Raw genomic sequence first — 19,642 nt, 5'->3', positions numbered from 1 at the left:
GCGTCCTAGTGCTTGACTTTGTCGAAGAGAGACAGATGGTAATATACTCTTGCTAAGTAAAATGAAAAATGGCACAGAGACGGAAACATTAAAGAAGAACGTGAGCCTGGCAAACCATTTTTTATTTTTTTTGGTCTTATGCTGATAACTACATGGCAGACTTTTAAAGTTTTACGCTCAAATTGTTTGTGTCTGTTGTGAGTCCAAACAACCTGGTGTCTGATATCTCTGTCATATATGTGTATATACAAATATAAATGAAAATAATCGCTGAGAAAGGTTCTTACCAGGTTTGCTATGATGTAATGGTAACCTTTTACATGTTTCCCCACACTAACAGCCTGGAAAAGAAAACGGAGGGAGAGAGAGAGAAAGAAAGAAAGAACAAACATTATTGTGTGGCTATCTGTTGATATGCATGTAGTGTAGTTAACCAGGTGCAATTCCAATCAGCAGCGTTTTAATTAAGTTTTAGGGGCAGTGGCTCGGGAGTCAAATTACAAATAAAGGAGACTCCTTCCCATCTGCGGCTCCCTTGTTTCCCCCAAACATTTGCTGTGGGTATTTTCTCATGCTGATTAAAAGAAGAAATAGTATGAGCCTGTGAGGGTTGGTTCTACTGCCCCTTTCAACATCTAAAGAACTTCAGCAGTGTTTCCTGGATCAGAGCTCTGTTAGCCAGCCTAGTCCAATCTAATAAGAAGGATGTTTGGGAAATATATTATCCCCTCCAGGAAAGAGAGGAAAGACCAAGAATAATAACATTAAATATTCTGTTGCAACTATTTTGCAGATAAGTAGTGAAGGACAAATGAAGTGTGAGTGGATATACACAAATAGATTTTTAGTATTTAAAAGTTTTTGTAAAAACATCAACTTCATGCAATTAAATCGTTTTTGTAATATAATTTCATTCGGGCTATAGATTATTTGATCTTAGTTTTCTCACTCAAATATCTACTATGAGGTATCCAGTGACATAGAGAAATGCACAGTCACACATGCACACACACACACAAACACACACCCACACCCACACACAGATCGCAGCTGGCAGGGGTAGACAAACAGAGCAGTATCTGTCTCAGAGCAGGAACACTAGCCAATGCCAGCAATGTAAAGCACACTGTGACAGAGTGTGTTTGTGTCTGCATGCTTGTCTCAGGAGTGTGTGTGTGTGCGCTCACCACAGAAGCCAATTAATAAACAGTCTGTTGGTGGGTGCTGCTGCTGCTGATGTCTGGTTGTGTAGCTGTATGAGAATCTGCATTTACTGCACCGACTGTCAGCTCAAGACTGAACCATCAAGCCAGACGAATAATGAAATGAGCTTGGACAAGCATAAGGTGTCAGAGTGTGTACCTTCATATACGGTATGTGCATTGTGCATTTGTCTGTGCGTGTCAATGCTCGATATCTATATCTGCGTGGACAGCATGCTGTCGTTACTGCAGTAACACACTGATGTGGCTGTTGGGGAAGCCACATCTTTCATTCCACATTAAGAACTCCAGGGGAAATCTCAAACCTTGTTTTCTTTCCAGATGTCAGAAAGCATAAGGAGTGCTGTTGCAACTAGCTGACAGGAACCGACAGCAGATACCCAGACAAATACCAGTCATACACACAATGGATTAAAAAAAAATATGTAATACAACAGCACAATAATTAGAAAAGCTATTTTAAAATCTTCTCATAGGATCTCACTTTCATCACTTACCCCAGCTGTGGACTGTGGTTTAGAAGTCGCAATAATGTGCCACTGTAGTGCGGTTGTATCTCATTATGAAATATTAAGTGCTCGGTCTAGGCCAGCGATGGGCTCTCTATCAATGTCATCATCTCAGCGGTAATAACAGAGCCTTACTAAACTACAAGATCTACACGTTTATTTCATACTTACACACAACAATAATTATTACTGATGAACTCATCTTTTGTCCATCCTGCTAAATAGGCTCTATACGACACATAATATATATATATTTTTTTTTATCTCAAAGAATGTCACACATTAAAGAAAGTTGGGTTAACGCACCGATTACACTGGTGACCGCTGTATCACTATACTCTCATAACACTATTATTAAAGCTATGAGGTCAGTGCCGTGCGCTGAGGTAGTTTTGTTAATCTCATCAATAATAGTACCTGTTCCAGGATGTTCTGTAGTCGCTCTGGCTCCAGGTCAATGACATATTTCCTCTCTTGACGTCGATCCAGGTCCTCAAGGAGGCGGCGATACGCTGCCTCATTGAAGCTCTCCACACAGATTGCGCTCACCTGAGTTGACACACATGCACGCGTGTGTGCATATGCGTACAAACAGGAAATGTGTACAAGCATACAAACACAAACAGCATGAAAGAATAAGGTTAATCACACTCACCCTTCAGCAAATTAATGACCGTGTTTGAGGAATACATGGAAAAAATACTAATTATTATGTATGCATTGTGTGTGGTCAGGTACATTACATATGTAAGCCACATCAGGAGTGCTCTTTTGTGTGTGCTTGTGCTTGTTTTTTGGCTTGTCACCGAGGATGTGTGTGTTTCTGTGTGTCCTGACCTGCCATCCGTTCTGCCCTGCTCTCTCCATAATTGCCTGCAGTATTGCATAACCTAGACAACAGAGAGTAAAGGGAGGAAAGAACAGAAAGAAAGAATTAATGCTCTAATAGGTTGAGACACAAAGTAATTTTATTTTTGCAGTTTTTCAAGTAAAACCTAAAGCTAATTACAACAATGTGACCACAGCAAAAGCTTCAAATCACCACAGCATTTCCAGGCGTCCCTTTCTATCATTCACCAACACAGTGCTCAGTCTTGTGTTGAAAGGTTTTAAGTGAAGCTTTTAGCACAAGCTACAACCATCAATTTTGTCAAAAATCATGGTTGTAACCTGTTTCACACCTCCAGAGATTTGTTTCTGCTCTCAGGAATAATGGCCATTGGATGGAAATTAAATAAAAATATGTACACACACTAAGAATCACAGACCCACACAGCATATGCCTGTTTAAAAACAGAGTGACATGAACCAACACACATGCACAGCAACACCAACGGACACACACACACACACAAACACTCCAGTGAAACAGTACTAAATGTTACCATCTGCTTTTGTGTTGGGGAGCTATTTACTGCGTCAGTTGGAGCAAAAAAGCACATGTGAAGCCTCAGTAATCACAAAGTTTTTGTTTGTGAAAGCTGTGTATTATTTTATTTTCACCTTCCTGGCCTCACAACTGATGAGTCTGTCTCAGTGATTGCTTTTGAGTTCAGGGCTGAACTTGTCTCTGGGTTGTTAATGTGCATGTGTTTTGTTTGAAATGACATAACTTAAGGCACGCACTGAATACATATACATGTGTCGCTACATGAATGCACCTCAGTTTGAGTGCATGTTGTGTGTGCGTGTGATTGTGTATGTGTGTGAGGGAGAGAGAGAGAGTGTGTGTCAGTGGGCTGCCTGTAGAGCAGAACAGAGCAGGGAGCATAAAACAGATCACAATGTTACTGCCCATTTTCCACCACATTACCGGCAGCAGGGCCTGATGGGAGCCTATAATGAACGGCCCTGCCTTGGCCAAGTCATGGGTGAGCAAAGCCCAAACTCTAAGCATCCATCCTTCGCTCCATTTCCCCCTCCTTTTGCCCATTCTCTCAATCTTCCCCCCTCCTCCGCCTGCTATATGCTACTGTATATCCCCAGGAGCTTGTGATCCCGTCTATTGTCTTGCTCTTCCTATTCGCCCTCTCTGTAATCTCCCTCTGCCTTTCTCCAATACCTCCCATCCACTCCCCCAATCTCCTCTTCCTGCCACCTTGTTTGTCATCTCCTCCCTCATTTTTGCACTTGCTGCTTTCATGCCTTTTTATTATTATTATTATTTTTTTTTAACTGCTTCCCCTCACTGCTGGCTCAACTCACCTACCTGTCTCTGCTGCTCCACGTCTTTTCTTCCTCCCTCTGCCACCCCCTGGGCACTAACCCAGACAACCTGAACCAGAGGGAGGCTGGCAAAGGCACAAACAGAGCTCACACAACTGCACACTCACTGAAAAATATACACACAATGCAGCTCACTGATTTCCAAACATGCCACTATTCTTCGGTCTGGGGATGCTGTGTCATGTTTGACCTGTGTTTCTCTCTCTCTGTGTCTGCATGCGTGAGTGGGCAAGAGATATAGAGAGACGGAAAGACAGAAAGAGACAGAAAGAGACAGAAAGAGAAGGAGAGAGAGAGAGAGAGAGATAATGAGCCAAGTGTTCCCATGATAGTGGTTAGGTGCTGAGGGCATCAGCTGTGCCTGCTTCACTAACTTACATGCACTGCATGATGGGATGTTTAAATTAAAGGCAGGTGAACGCTGCGAGAGTTGAGGCCAAACCGGAGTTTCTGGGTTCAAATTACAACCGCTTTCTGTAGTTGTACCTTTTCATCAGAGCAGTGCAGCTCCGCTCACTGTGTTTTTACTAATCCTGGGTAAATAGACTTTTAATGAAGCGATTTTGGTTTGATTATAGTCTCATAGTGTTCACTGTGTGTTATTCCGACGTTAAACCAAATTAACAGCTAAGTTGTGGATGCACACAAGTATTTTGAAACCAGGCTAATTTAGAAATCTATTTCAATCTTCCATAACTGAGTTTTGAATCCAAGCCCAGCTATTGAAGACAACAGATTTACCCATTCACAGTAGCAGTTGCTTGTTCACAGCAGAGCCCCTGAATATCTCCCATAAGAACACAATGTTGGTCCAGGGTCAGTCATTTAGACAGTTCTGGTACAAAATAAGTGCTGACTTTAAGAGTGCTACTGACTAATAATGACTTATCTATTTTATTTTATTTTATTTTTTTGCATCGGTTTTTGGTTTCATATGATAAAGCGACAAATTATCCCTAAGGTCCAGCAATAATGCTGTGTGAAAAACTGAATTATCTGGATGTTTGCACTTCTCAATTTTGTATACAAATCAAACATAAAATTGAATTATATTTATATAGCACCAAGTTATAAGAAACTTTTTCTACTCTATTTATACCCAAACTCTTTTTGGAACTGTTTAAAGAGACTCAATAAATCCCACCATGAGCAAGCATTTGGCAACAGTGGCAAAGAAAAATTTTATGTAAGAGGCAAAACCTTCAAGTGGAACAAAACTCTGGGTCAGAGAGAGAAAGAGAGGGAAGGAGGGGGTATACCTAACTCAATTATATATTTACCTCGATCTGTGTCGTAGAGAAATACGAATCGGCTCCAGTCATAGTGGTCCAGCAACGATAGCAAGGCCCCTCTGATGGATGGCCGGAGCTGAAGGGTGAACTGGCCCTCCCCCTCAGTGGGGAAACTGGGTGTGACAAGGCTGATGTGCAGGGCCCCACAGAACGATGTCAGCGTGTTCACTGAGCGCTTGTCATAAAGGCCGAAGATGGCAAAGACTCCCCTCGAATACTGAGAACAGACTGGTGCGGGGATGTAGGAGAGAAGGAGGGAGGGGCGAGGGGGGGGGGGGGGGGGGGGGGGTCAGGATGGAAGAGGGGAAAAATGAGATTAAATGGGAGAAAATTAGACACAAACATTGAATATAAAAAGTGGCAGTGTTTTTGAAAGCTTTGAAGCGAAATTACAAATGAAGAGAGGAGGACAGGGCAAATAAGAAGACCAAACAAAGACAGACAGATGGTTCTTTAATAAATTCACAATGGAATCTGGTTAAACATGTCAAACATTTTAATGAGTGACATTTCTTTGCTCTATCTTCTCGCTGCTCATTAGGGTTGTGTGCTAACATCTGTAAATCAGACTAGTTTAACATAAAAGTCTACTTTTAGATGAGTCTTTCGTTTTATCCAAAGCAGCACGAGACACCTCTGTCTCTCCCACCAGGGATACCTTTATACGTATGGCTCTAAAATATAAGCCCACACATTTGTACGTACATGAGTGGAAATCTGACTGCCCAACAAGCCCTTGGCAAGCAATTATAAAATTTTCTTACAAGCATAAAATCATTCCCACCAGCCAAACCTGATGTGGCTACTCATATAGCTGTGAAGGAAATTACAGTCAAAAAACCCCACCTGCTTGGAACTTAACATCCTTAAGATCCATTCATGCACACACGCACACACACACACACACACGTAGATATAAAACCCCTTGACCGAGCATGGAGCTCACTTCAAATGTGAAGTCATTTTCCACTACAGCACTGCAACTCAGTATTCAAACACCCTGAAGCTTTCAACCATGACAGAGAGGCACTGACATCCTCTGCTATCTCCATTCCACAAAAATATTTGGTCTGCTTTGGTTTGTCATTCATCCGGGCTGCTCACCCCCCAAAAAAAATAAAAAATAAAAACTAATCAGAAAGAAATTGCACTTGGTCTGTAAATTGGGAAGTCCTGCATATTCTGACAAATCAACTGAGCACACAAACATGTCACTTTCTCAGAACTAAGAAACTAAAGTAGCTCTTCCTCTTTTCTCTTTCTAATGATTCATCCTCTTACTTTTTCTCTCTTTCTCGCCTTCATCCTTTCGGCTAAATCCAGGTGAGTATGTAATGCTTGAGCTCCATCCTGTACTGTATCATAACTCATCCTCCAGTCTGTAACACGTCACACTGGAGTAAACAGACGTCAACGAAGACTGGCGGCCGTCATCTCCCGCTCACGTCTTCCCACTTTCTGCCTGTCCTGACCTCCGTGGGCATCACTTCATCGCACACCTTTTCCTCTCTCTGCTGTTTTAAGGGAAGACTCCCTCTTTAAACTTCCACCATCTACAGCGCATTCCTTCAGCCTCTCTTCCTCGATGACTGCCTCCCCTTTCTGTTCTCTCTCCCTCTCGCTTCCTCCTCCTGGGACTCGAGGTAATTCCATTATCAGCTGTAAGCCTCAGTGGGGGTAAACACGGAGGGAGATGCAGCTTTGACGCTTTGGCTTGTGGAAATTAAACAAAGTCGAGGCCCCTGTGCCCCGGAGGCGATAAGGCAGGGATTTAGTCTCCGATTATGACAGGAGCTAAATGTCTTCAATTCAGTGTACTAGCATTCTACATACTTAGCATACGTCATTCAGCAGGAGCTGAGTCATGGTATCCTCAAAGTCAACTTTCTTAGTGTTTTCCAAGATGATTTTTTTCTGGCATTTCCAGGTTTGATTTGTTACTTCAGAGCACATACCAACATGACAGATGGTTATAGAGTTGGGACTGTGTGTGATAAACTATTTGATGACAGGTGCTGTATTTTACTAAGATACCAGAACAGTCTGGCAGGATCTGGAATGAACAAAGATGTTTACACTAAATCACTAAATTTGGCATTATAATTATGTGCTCACAAGGGAAGAGCAAATGTTCAGCTGAAATCAAAATAACAGCAAAATTATAAGGCTGTGGCAAAATGCAACTGGAGACATTAATTTTGAGCATCATATCCATATTCAGACTCAAAGGAAAATTCACAACGGCAGCTCACTGATGAGAAATGGCTCTTGGCTGTGAGAAATTATGTCCTTACACTCTCTAAGGACAAAAACAAAAAAATCTACATACAATTGAATGTCTTTGACAGCAGTGTCATGGCAAATGCCATTCCCTCGATTTTAAACCAATTTGCATTTTCTGGATCAGCTGCTTTTTGAGGAACAAAGCCAAAATAGAAAAGCAGCAGTATGAAAAGAAAACGGTGCACATATGAACTGGCATATTGGGTAGCAGTCTGGAGCGCTGCTCCCATGCCAACTGTCAAAAAAAAATAAATAAAAAAACCCTGATTAAAACTACTGGCCTGGATACAGTCTGCAACATTACTGACTAGATATTGTATTTTTCACCAACCTCCTGCCTCCATCAAAACTTAAGGATATATTGACAACCTAAATTCCCAATTATTCTATTTTTGAATAATACCAAGACCCGCACTCAGACACACATAACAGGTATTCTTCATTCCACCCGTCCTCTGTCTCTTTCCCTTTTCCATATCTCACTTCCTTGCTCCATTATTCCCTCACTTTCTGTCAATGCTGGCTGATCCTGGTGTTGTTTTTCCGACTTGTTCATTCTTCTTTCCACCCATGTTTGCCTTTCTGACGTTCGTCTTGATGAGCTTGTTCCTCAGCAACCCCCCCCACCTCCACCACCATCACAACCATCACCCCGCCGCAAGGTAAGAATGTGCCAGACAGTGGCGTCATTCTAATAAAGTGTGTGTTAAGCTTGCCTCATAAAGCTTTAATGAGAGGAGGGGACCAGCGGCACAGTGCATCATCATCACAGTAAAAGAATCGGACACAATAGGTCCTCTGAGACTTCCTCTAACCTTTCACTGCTTCCCTTTACTTGTTTTGTTAAAATATCTCCATGTATCTGTTTTTTGTTTTTTTTTTTGGTGTGCAGTCACCTGCCTGTTCTTACAACTCTCTCTTCATCTGCAATGCTCAACTCGAAGTATTCAGCCCCTGCATCCTTGCATCTTCCCCTGCAGCTATCCCCCTGTCTCCTTCTGAATCATTTTATTTGTGCCTGATTTCCCACATATTTAAATTCGCCCAAGTTTCATAACGCGGAGAAGAAAAGAAGATTTGACGCTGAAGTAACACAATACTTTACACACAAATATCTTTCTTTGCGTCGGTTCTCCGCCCTCGCTCATCGTCAGGACAGCATTTATGTTTCTAGAGTGGTTGCTTGTTTTTATTTCACATGGCAGCAAAAACAGATTCACTGCTGTAGAGCACAGCATAAAAGTAAGACGTATACAGATACACATCATTAGCTATAGGAATTGTATTGTGCGAACAAGCAAATATAGCATAATGACTCGATTCTGTAACACAAACAGAAACGCACACATAACCACACGTCAAACTTTCAGATTTTCTTTCCTGATGCTGGAGTTGCTTCTCACCCACCAGTCTGGAGAACAACCGCTGTGAGTCAGCTTTCTACAGGCAGCAACTGAGAAAATGCAAAAATGCTATAAACCCCTCTTATCGGCTAAAGTAAAATAAAGGAAGAAAACAAACTAGTTTAACAGCCGTAAGGTGTATTCTTCCTGATGTTGCTTGGGGCTGTGCAGTGGGGGGAGTGGAGAGATGTAAATGCCAATAAGAAGCTTTATGAGCTATATAATTAGAGAGAAATGTACTGCCCAATGCCTTACACTGACATTTCACTTTTAAGCCATTTACAATAGCAACCTCTAGAGACGTCAGCTCATATATATCCTGTTGCAGCTCTGCAGGAGAGTTCGCAAAGCAATAATGAAGCAAGAGGTTGAGTCTCAACAACTTTAGCTATAAATATGCTGAAAAACATTTTAAGTGTGAACTGCAAAAATAATGACAACAAAATAAATCAAAGAAGAGTGGGATTTTTTTTGTAACAAAAGTGGTTAAATTAAGATAAGTGTGTAAATTAAACTGTTTCACTGCACTGGGTGGGGACTAAACACAACACTATTTTTTGAGTCACAAATGTAAAATAGTAGTAAAAGCACAAACCGAGCTTAGAAATAAGAATCTAAGCAAAAGCCTACATTTTGTACTAAAGGCACTATCATAACGGAAAAAGCTGATTCATATGAAAAGGGCAAAACGGAGGCTACAGAGGGTGTACTATGTTTATATGACAACCATCATAAATGAAAATATATGATAAAGGCATGGCTTCCACTGATGGAGACAGTTCTCAGTGAATAAAGAAAGCTAATTTGGTGCTCATCTTAGATTTGAACATATTCACTTCAAATATCAAACCTGTCGGGGAAACCAGCAAACACAAAGTAACATTAAGTCTCATTTGGAGAGGCTTAATAATGAATACAACTACACACACTCTGTTTAGCTTTGTATTTAGTCCCATCCAATTTGAATGTTAATCCCCAAATGTCAGTTCATGCTGCTGCCTTTCATTTTGGTGAATATTCAAACAAGAGTGGAACCTTCTTTTACCTCATTGATATCAATGGCATAGCTCTCGTTATCAGTGGATGGTACTTCCTCGCAGGGTATCTCTGCCTGTTTCTCTCTAATGTTTTATAGCAGCTCTCAGCACTCCTAAGTAATAAATTTGTGATGACATAAAAAAAATCTAAAGTCTGCAGTAAGATAAGTCCAATATGATATAATTGCTAAGGATGTTCAAAACACAGGATTTTTTTGAGGAGGGTTGCGGGTTGCGTGCAGAAAATTGTAGACTGATATGAATGGTATGCAGCAAAAAGTACAGTGTTTCCAGTTGCCTGCAAATGCTTTAATCATTGATAACCTGTGACGAACCCATCACGGGACTTCTTAGAAAAACTGGCTTCGCTTTGGAGGAAAACACCAAAGTGAAAGCGCCTTTCTGTGACACAGTGAAGTGCGACTTTTATACCGGTGGTGACATCCTGTTAGAGCGAAGCGTGATGAAGATAAGAGAGGAGGCATAGTCCAGGGATCAATAGTATCTTGCAGAGAGCACAGTCACTTTATGGATTTGATATTTTTTCCTCAACACTATAACAATGATTGCAGCACAATGGAGCAACTTTTCAGAAAAAGACACCAGCACCTCAGAAGCTGTAGGAAATTTCATTAAAAATATGTTTAAATAATAAGACAGGCTATGACAAAAGACTAAAATTAAATCAAATTAAATCTGGTAGGGGTAAACATGGCTCTCCATTTTATCCATCCCCAGATAAAAATGTATATTTTTTGGGGGGGATCTACAACAATTGTCATCCATATTAAGTTGAGATGTTATGATGACAGGCTAAAAGCATCGAGAGAGAAAACTCACTATTTCATAAGAAGAGACAAAAATGTGATTGGATGCAGGATAGCTTTTTAGGCAGTAGCCAACTGTTTTGAAGTTGGCAAAACAAAACAGGAGTTATGAGTTTCCTTCCCAGAGACATATGCTAGTTATAGTTTATGTTGAATACCTTATAGATAGGTTGTAACTCGAGACCTTTCAAGTTTATTAAGATAAATCTTTAAAACCAATCATGCAAACATCAATGACTCGATGAGATGCTTCTGACATCGGGCCTCAAGCAGCGGCATTATGACAAGATGAAAGATAAAGCTTGACAATCGGCAGTGGAGTTCATTCGCCATATGGATTTCATATCTGATCCTTTCTGCTAGAACACAGTTTACAAGATAACCGAGCTGCAATAGCTTCATCAACAAGGCAGTGATTAAGCTATTGTGTGCTGTGCTGTGCTGTGCTGTGCGTGTCTAGTTCGCTGTGCTCGTGAAAGAGGCCATTCATCCAGCTTGTCTGCCGTCTTCTCCCGTCAGTCTATCTTTCCCTCTTTTCACAGACCTGCCTCACGCAGAGAGAAAGGGGAGAAGGGGGCTTCACTTGTTTTCAGTGAGGGATTGAGAGAAGATACCGACAGAGGAAGAAGCAAGAGGGGAAGCGAGTAGTTCCAAAACCCACATGGGGCTCTGACATTGACAAGAGGGAGCATTCTTCTGCCAAGCTGACACTGCAGAGAGAGCAGGAAATTGAAGGTAGATATATACAAAGAGCCAGAGAGGGAAAGGTAGGAAAGGCTGCCCTCAAGGCCAGTAAGAACTAGAAAGGGGTGGAAATGAGGCTGTGTGGGTGGGTATGTGCATCCACATGTTGGATTTGGATGATTAAATGAAATCAGCAAACACACATGTACTCAGAAGCTAGCCCGAGTATATCTTCCTTTTTAATATTTCATTTTTTTGGCACTTTGGCTGAGTAAGGGGTCAGGGGTGAGGGACAGCAGGAGAGATGGCTCCTGCGTAAGACCGCCACACTCCATTGTTACTTATTTATTCTCTTTGATTACATCTTTCCACTTTTCTGCACCTGCTCTTCCTCACGACTTCTTCTCCAGGCCCCGTCCCTCAGGCTGCATGAATAAAGCTTCTAAGAATAAGGGTACTGATTGGGGAAAATGAGGGCGGGTACCCAGGAAGGGGGCACAGCTATCTCTATGGCCTTTGGTGCTGTTGCACTGAGTGAATATGCTAATAATTGCTGACATGCGGCTTCCTCCATTGTGCAGCGAAGTCAAGAATAATAATAGGAAAAAAAACCTCTTAAAAAAAATGACAATAACCCATAATGCAATTCTTGCTTGAGGGGAATTTCTTTCTTTCTTTCTTTTTTATGAGCATTTAACATTTACAAAGTGAAGTAAACAAAGACAGTCATGGTCCCCACATTCCATTATTCAAGGGTAAATGTTTACTACAACAAGGAGATGATGCTGCTTTTGATCCTCTCTCTAATTTAGAGCTCATTTACATATTATTTAGTTTGACTTTGTCGATTTTCTTATATCTTTTGTGTACTATTTCAGAGCTCGTCCACTCCTACCCCTGAAATTCAGAGGACATGGTCATAATGTAGCAGCTTATGCAGCGTTTAGCTAACCCGAGCTACCGTTTGGTGGTGGTCTCCCAGGATAAGTTGCAGAAGGAGAAAATGCAAACACCAGGCAGACTAATGGCAGCTGGCCACTAGAGTCACAACTGGAACATTTTTGATGTGAGGTCAGAGTACCTACCGCTGTTCCACCGTGCCGCCCATGCACAAGCTATAATCTATAATAAAGTAGAATACTGTCTTTTATGAACAGTGCAAGTGATACATTTATAAATTTAACATATCCATGACTTCTGGCAATCATTTAAGCAGAAGGAGAAAAAAAAAGGCTCTTTGCTTTTTAAATACTGAATGGGCGGAACAAGTGTGAAATTGATATTTCATAAATAGATATTTTTGGATTCCTCCCTTCTCGCAATGTGATATGAGGCCCTACACATTAGGGAAATCACAGGCCTCAAAAATTCCTTCTTAATATCAAGTTTGTGGCATTTCTCTGCATTAGTCCACTGAACATAGACTGGCAAGAAAATTGGGAGGAACTGAGTTACATGCAAAACTGAATAAACACTGATGTTGGTTGGAACTGGTACTATCTCAGTCCAATGAGCCGTAGATATGACCAATCAGCACTTCTGTTTCCTGTGCTGTATAGACATGATGAAATGAACACGTTTTAGTGACATCTCATTAGTATCTCCACTTCATATCCCTTAGCTCAGCACATTATTTGGTACATCAGGCTCATCTTTCACAGAAAAACACACACACAGTGACAGGTAGTGGGCTCGGCTGTTGCTTTTCCATCAAAAGAACAAATGCTCACAAAGCTGCTGATGTCGACTTTTGGTTACCACACTGTACCAAGTTGTCTTCCAACAAACCTTGCGCTGTTCTGCTTCAACCCATTATGCATGGCATGTTAGGCACACACACCTGTCACAACACCTCCAGATGATTTCAAATAAATTAACTCCAACAGGGAAATCCTTTGACTCAAGCTGGAATACAGCAGCGAAAACAGACACAATGGTGACAGCATTTACTTAACTGACATGTCTGCCAGATTTTGTACAAAAAAAGTAAATAAATAAATGAACTGCCTTTAAAACGTAGTCCCACTTCATGCACTCTATTTTGTGCATCTCAGTACAACAGAAAAACACTTAAAGACCATAGACCAATAACGGCAGGATTATCTGCCGCCTTCTAAGATCATTTAAATCAGAACGGTTAAAAATGAGTGTCCAGAAACGGGGTCCTTGAATGATAAACTGGCTATTTAGCTGACGGTGGTGGACTTATACACTTATACACTGACAGCATGGTGAATGACATCAAAACCAAAAACAATCAATGTGTAATCATAGTGTAACAGGCTTTTTTTGTAGAGCAGGCGTTACAATAAGCTTTCCAACTTTTTAGATCTAAAGCCCCTGAGGGATTAGAACAATGCTGATTATCATGGTAACATTAAAAATGTCCCTGGGACCTGTGCTCACTGAGGCATGTTATAAATCTTGTAATACTGAACCTGGCAAGAAGAGGCTCAGGGCAAAACTGCAACTCAAAGCATATCTGCTCATAGCATGATACACCAGTTAAAAATGCATTTATACACACACACACAGCAATGTTTGGAGGTTCATATAAAATATTAACAATAGGTGGCAAAAAATATGCCTCACCAAACCAATGGAGTCTGCAGCCACATAGATTAAAGATAGAAAGTAAGAGAGAGAGGGGCAGGGAAAAGATAAGAGAGAAACGGCATGTCACCTGTCAAAGGCTGTGCTGGATACCCTTAGGACACGGCCCTTTAAACAGGGCTAATCTCTGTGTGTGTGTGTGTGTGTGTGTGTGTGTGTGTGTGTGTGTGTGTGTGTGTGTGTGTGTGTAAAAAAGAGGGAGGGGGAGAGAGAATGATGTGACAGAGAGCCTTTTTACTCCCGTCATCTTTAAGCACTACTAACAGTAGCTAAAACCCTGCGGGCCTATCCGGTACAAACACAGTCATTCATCACACACACATGCACGCACGCACACACACACACACACACACACACACACACACACACACACACACACACACACACACACACATATATATACATACATAGAGGGAGAAAGGCACAAACAGAGAGAGACAGAAAGAGGGAAAGAGATGCAGACAAGGGGGAGAAGGAGAGGAGAGAAGAGGGGACAGGAGGAGAAACCCACTCACTCCCTATGTAAGTCCTGCACTTTCATCTCCCTCCACACAGAGAAACCTGCTTTCCTGTGGTGTGGCTCACTTGGCATGCTCTCCTCTGTTGTGCTGCACTTTTATTTTCCTTGCAGTTTTACAGCTGTGCACAACCCTTCAAATATTCTCCGCTTGTCTTTTCCACATGCTGTCTGCCCCGAGTGCACAAAGCCTTCTTTCTGAACATGTCTTACCTATAGGCATTTTGATACGTCTCCATGTGATTAGTCCTTCTGAGTGGTGTAATCCCACAGAGTGGCAAATAGAGAATGAGTAGATGCAGAAGGAGAGCCGAGGACGTAGAGATATCAGTTTGCACCAAATAGTCTTGTTATTTTTCATTTTGTATGTATCTTCAATCTTAAACGTCTACTGTATCAGTTTTCCATCACATTACCAAACTGATAGAAATGGAAAACAAAACAATCTACTGCAGCAAAAGCTGAGGTTTTCATTGTTTTGTTGACCCAATCATCCACCCCAACCGCCTCTATGAAAACATCCAACTTCTTCCATCCCCTGCTTGACATGAGCTGCCATTTCTGCAGTGGTTTTGCCATTTGAACAAAAACTTTTTTTTTTTTTTTTTTTTAAACAGCATTATTTGAAATTGCTGATGCTGTACTGCGTTAGGGGGGCAGTCTGGAAACAGTGGCTGCAATTTCCGATGAATTTCCGCAAATTTTCTAACACTGATTGCAGTGGGGAGACTTTGGACGAATGTCTAATGCCAAAAGTAGCGCTGCATCTGGTGTGCTTTCCACAAAAGAACAACAGCTCAGTCTGACACTCCCTACTCCAGTAACTAACACATAATTAAGGTTGTTTGTCTGACTTCTACTTCTGGCTCAGAAGTTGTTGGATTACGAATTTCTACATCTCATTTCAAAACTTTGTTCTCGTGTCAGAGAACCAAGCACAACTAGGTCGAGATAAACCGAATTGAGAATCTGCTGGGGGAAAAAAAACCCTTTAACCTTATCTTATAATCCAACTGCCTTTTGTTGCACTAAAAAATGCAATATGTCCCCTTGTTACTATCACTTTCATTTTATTCCTGACCTTGCCTCTTCTTTTATGATGTTGAAATATGAGTATGCATAACAGAGATAGAGCGCAAACTGAAAGGGAATGTGGTTTCCCAGCAGACCAGAAAGGTGAGAGAATCACATCAAGCCAAAAACTACATCTGTGAATTTCTGTGTGCGTGCTGTATCTTTTTTCTTTAAACAAAAAAGAAGGGACGAATATTACTTGATAAAATGTCCTAAAAAAGTAATAAAAAATGTCTTCATTCCTGTGTAGGTGTGTATGCCTTTCCAGCTGAGGAGGACCGCAGTGATTGAGTGTGCTCAGGAGATAAACAGAGCAGTAATTTAACAGCGGAAATGACATTCCAACACTCATTTCTCCAGCTGTCTCACTTCTCACCTCGCCATTCCTAATTCTTCCTTAGGTCCATCCATCTCACTCTCCCACTTGCCTCCTCTATTTCTTCTTCATCCCTCATTTTCCCTCTGCCTTCCCATTGCCACGTCTTCTTTTTTTTTTTTTGAGGGGGGGAATTTGACTTGATTTGATATCTTTAGTCCATTTCATTTCAATGAAATTTCAACTGACTCATCTGAGCAGAGCACAGTTATTGCTTTGAAAACGGTGGTTCAAAGAGTTAGACTCCTCTGCACATGGTGGGCAAAAGAACGGCAAATTGCAAATCCTGCAATGTCTGCTGTAATAATAAAAAATACCTTCTTATTTGCAGAAAAAAGATGCGTGCTTCTTCAAGAGCTGAGAGCTGGACATATGTTTTTCCTCAGTGTGCCAGTGTGATTAAAATTAAAAACCAATTTTACCCAAAGAGCTTTGTGCTTCCAAACGTCTCGTATCATCTCAGACCAACAGTAGCAACCATGGATCAGGCATCTGCCGAGTCTTACTGCTAGCTTAAAAAAAAAAAAAAAAAAAAACACACAAAAAAGAAACAACAATTCACAGAATTTTATCCATTTAATAACACAACTGTGCTTCACTTTTTTTTTTTTTTTACCTTAGGAATTTAATTACATACAACATCAGCCTCCTATACGGTGCAGTTTCTTCACCAGATGAGCGATTCAGAATGTTTAATATTAAGTACACACTTTTACAGCTCCAATATAATAGTAATATCACACCATTAGGAACAGGCTGACTTTATCTGCACTTGTTGGTTTATTGCACAAGTGGCGACAAATCTTTTAGTAGCCTCTATATAAGAAATGGGTGATTTGTACAGCCTTGCTAGATTGTTTCATTGGAATCAAAAAGCCAAATGAGCTCCAGTAACAGTACAGGATTGAAAAACACAACATTTTCACATTAATGTGAAGCGTCAAAAGTTATGGCTGAAACTGTACCCTCTCAAACAAACCACCAGTGACTGACAGTGGCTGTTTTCTGAGCTCTCAGTCTGAGTAAACACAGATTGTCTTAGACAGAAGGTTTGGGAATCCAAAACGAACATATTAATCATTAAAGAAAATGTGTGTCTCATGATGACAAGTTATTTCCAATGCTAATGTACTTGTCAAGAACTAAAATATGCTCCAGAGAACAATTTGGACAAGTGGGTTGGAAAAAGAAAACACATTGCTTAGCATGGCAGCCGACACTAATTAGGAAGTGAGCAGTGAATAATCTTGCATAATTTGCTGGATTATATTGCAGCTAGCGGCTGTTGAAAATGATCTTGACCTCAATTAAATCCTTTGATCAGCCAAGGAGAAATTAGGACCTCATCTGGAGCTCAGTATTTATTTGTTGTTTTTATTTACCTTGACAGACTGAGAGATCATTCAAGGTAAAAAATGGGCAAGAACGTGGCCATTACAGTCGGGGATCGACCATTGCTCTCAAACCACAGCCAACGGAAAAACAAAATCTGACTGTGAAATATAAAATGATAATATACTACTCTTTTATGAACTTATTGTCTTTTGTGAACGTATTTCATATCATTGTGTGCTGTGGGTGAGTTGGGAGGAAGGTAGCAGCTCACTGGTGGACCAGTTTTATTTTACATTACTCATGTCTAAGTATATTGACTGGCTTGATTCTTAATTAGTAGACTATACACAAAACACGATGACTGATTAATACTTCACACGACATAATCAGCAATATCCCCAGTTCAGACCATCAGTGCACAGGCAGTGGGAGTGAGCAAGAGGACAAAACACCTCTGTGTGGAACTACACTTTCAGTCCCCCCAGGAATCTGCCCACACAGACTCACTGCAGGGCAGCAAACCTTGTCCCCGAGCAAAAAGTCAACTTCTCCCTATGAAAGCTAAACAGGCACGCACACACACACACTCTGTGTTATTCACCATCAAAGTGTGCTCATAAATTTCCCTCTTCCCTGAAGACAGTCGACCATAACCTCACATGGGCTTACTAACGTTTCACAGCATCAGTGCACACGTTTTCTCTCTGAGCTTTAACAGACCAAACCACACATGACAGATGAACTCTGCTTTTCAGTTTTCTGCAGAAATCTGCTGAAGAATTTCAGTGCCCACAAAGCATTTAAACCGACCTGTAAAACATAACTGCAAAACCTAATCTCTGAATGTTTCCATTGGTTTATGACTTTAGATTTATGTTGCCCTTTCTAAGTGAAGGGATAATGAAATGGCGAAACCAATTTTCTTCCCAAAACATCTCAAGATACATGTCAGCCTTCTGCTGAGGCTCTCACCCAGTGAACTGCATTCGACACAATGCTCAAACCAGCGGCCAGTGACAGGAAACCTGAGTCTGCTGTGATAGGATCATTATTCCAAATGTCGGGGTAACACTAGTGATCCAACCATGAAATACATGTTTAAATGTCAAAGTAAACTGAACAGCACCATAGATCGAGGATGGCTGGTTCAAGTGTGGCTACAGGGAGGAGCAATTAATAGCTTCTCTCAACAACCACCGTTGAGGTGCCCTCAGATAAAGCACTCACTTTGTATTGCACCAGTGAAGCATTTCAGGGCCCCAGACAAATGACAGAAAATGGCATACAAGCAGGCCTCTAAGTCATTGGGCAACGAAACTAAAGATAAAGACATACCACATTGTAATTTTTAGCAAGACTGAAAATTTATATATTTTTTAAATAATGTAGCTGCGCCTTAAATGGATATGAGCAAAAGTTTTATTATAGAGCAGGAAAGTGGACAGAAAGACATTAAATAGTTAGATTTTTTTTTTTTTTTTTTTTTTTTTTTAAAGGAAAAAGTGATATTAACAAGACTCAATGAGAAAAAATACCCTGCAAATGGACTATAACAGATGCCAATTCAGAACAGCTTCAAAAGTTATGAGCTTTCGGAAATACAAATCAAAGTCAAATTTCTCCTAGAACATATGCACATCGTGTAATTTTGAGCAAAGGCAAATATCAGTTCTGCTAACAAAAAGGGCAGGTACTCTAGGCACTGTAGGAGCAGATAATTCAGCATTCATGAACTTCAAGTGAAGTGAGATTAAGCTGAAGCCCTGCAGTTTTTTAATGACCATTGACCATGAAGGCTGTCCAGTGCATAAATACCGATTTACCCAGACGGGAAACAAGATGTGTAAACACGATGACACGATTATATTGGTACATACAGATTTGGAGTTTGCAGCTCGAGTGGAAGCTTTCTGTTCTTTATATTTCTTCAATGTGTATACATGATCTTATTTACAACTGCTTTGCTTGGAAACCTGGACCAAACCGATGACAAGCGCTGCTTGAAGGCTGTTGTACATCAGCGGAATGCTTCTCACCATCGAGCAGGTTTACTAAGAGCTGTCAGAGTTATGCCTTACTTGGTATCAGTACATACTTGTGTGGAGTTGAAAAAATAAGTCAAGAATTCATACTCAAACCAGGGTCATCAACTTTTCTTTTGCGTTTTGGTAAACAGAAGTAACATCTCCTCGCCTCTAGGTTACAGGGCTAAATTAATTAATTGTTCATTTCATTGTCATTCT

At 40.9% G+C, this 19,642-nt stretch overlaps 1 protein-coding gene across 4 annotated transcripts in view; it reads right to left on the bottom strand.

The window, feature by feature from the left end:
• The window catches only part of gria4a (glutamate receptor, ionotropic, AMPA 4a), an 86,925-nt gene that overhangs the window by 44,896 nt on the left and 22,387 nt on the right, over positions 1–19,642 (bottom strand). For all 4 annotated transcript variants that reach the window (XM_029518349.1, XM_029518347.1, XM_029518348.1 and 1 more), the window contains 4 exons: positions 5,239–5,478; positions 2,570–2,622; positions 2,150–2,281; positions 288–341 (listed from right to left, as the gene is read on the bottom strand). In XM_029518349.1, the coding sequence (XP_029374209.1) occupies positions 288–341; positions 2,150–2,281; positions 2,570–2,622; positions 5,239–5,478 (479 nt within the window). The remainder of the gene's footprint in view (positions 1–287; positions 342–2,149; positions 2,282–2,569; positions 2,623–5,238; positions 5,479–19,642) is intronic.

This window comes from Echeneis naucrates, chromosome 13 (genome assembly GCF_900963305.1).
Source record: "Echeneis naucrates chromosome 13, fEcheNa1.1, whole genome shotgun sequence".
Lineage (NCBI taxonomy): Eukaryota > Metazoa > Chordata > Actinopteri > Carangiformes > Echeneidae > Echeneis > Echeneis naucrates.
The sequence above is the reverse complement of the archived record's forward strand: the minus strand, read 5'-3'. Positions and strand labels throughout refer to the sequence as shown.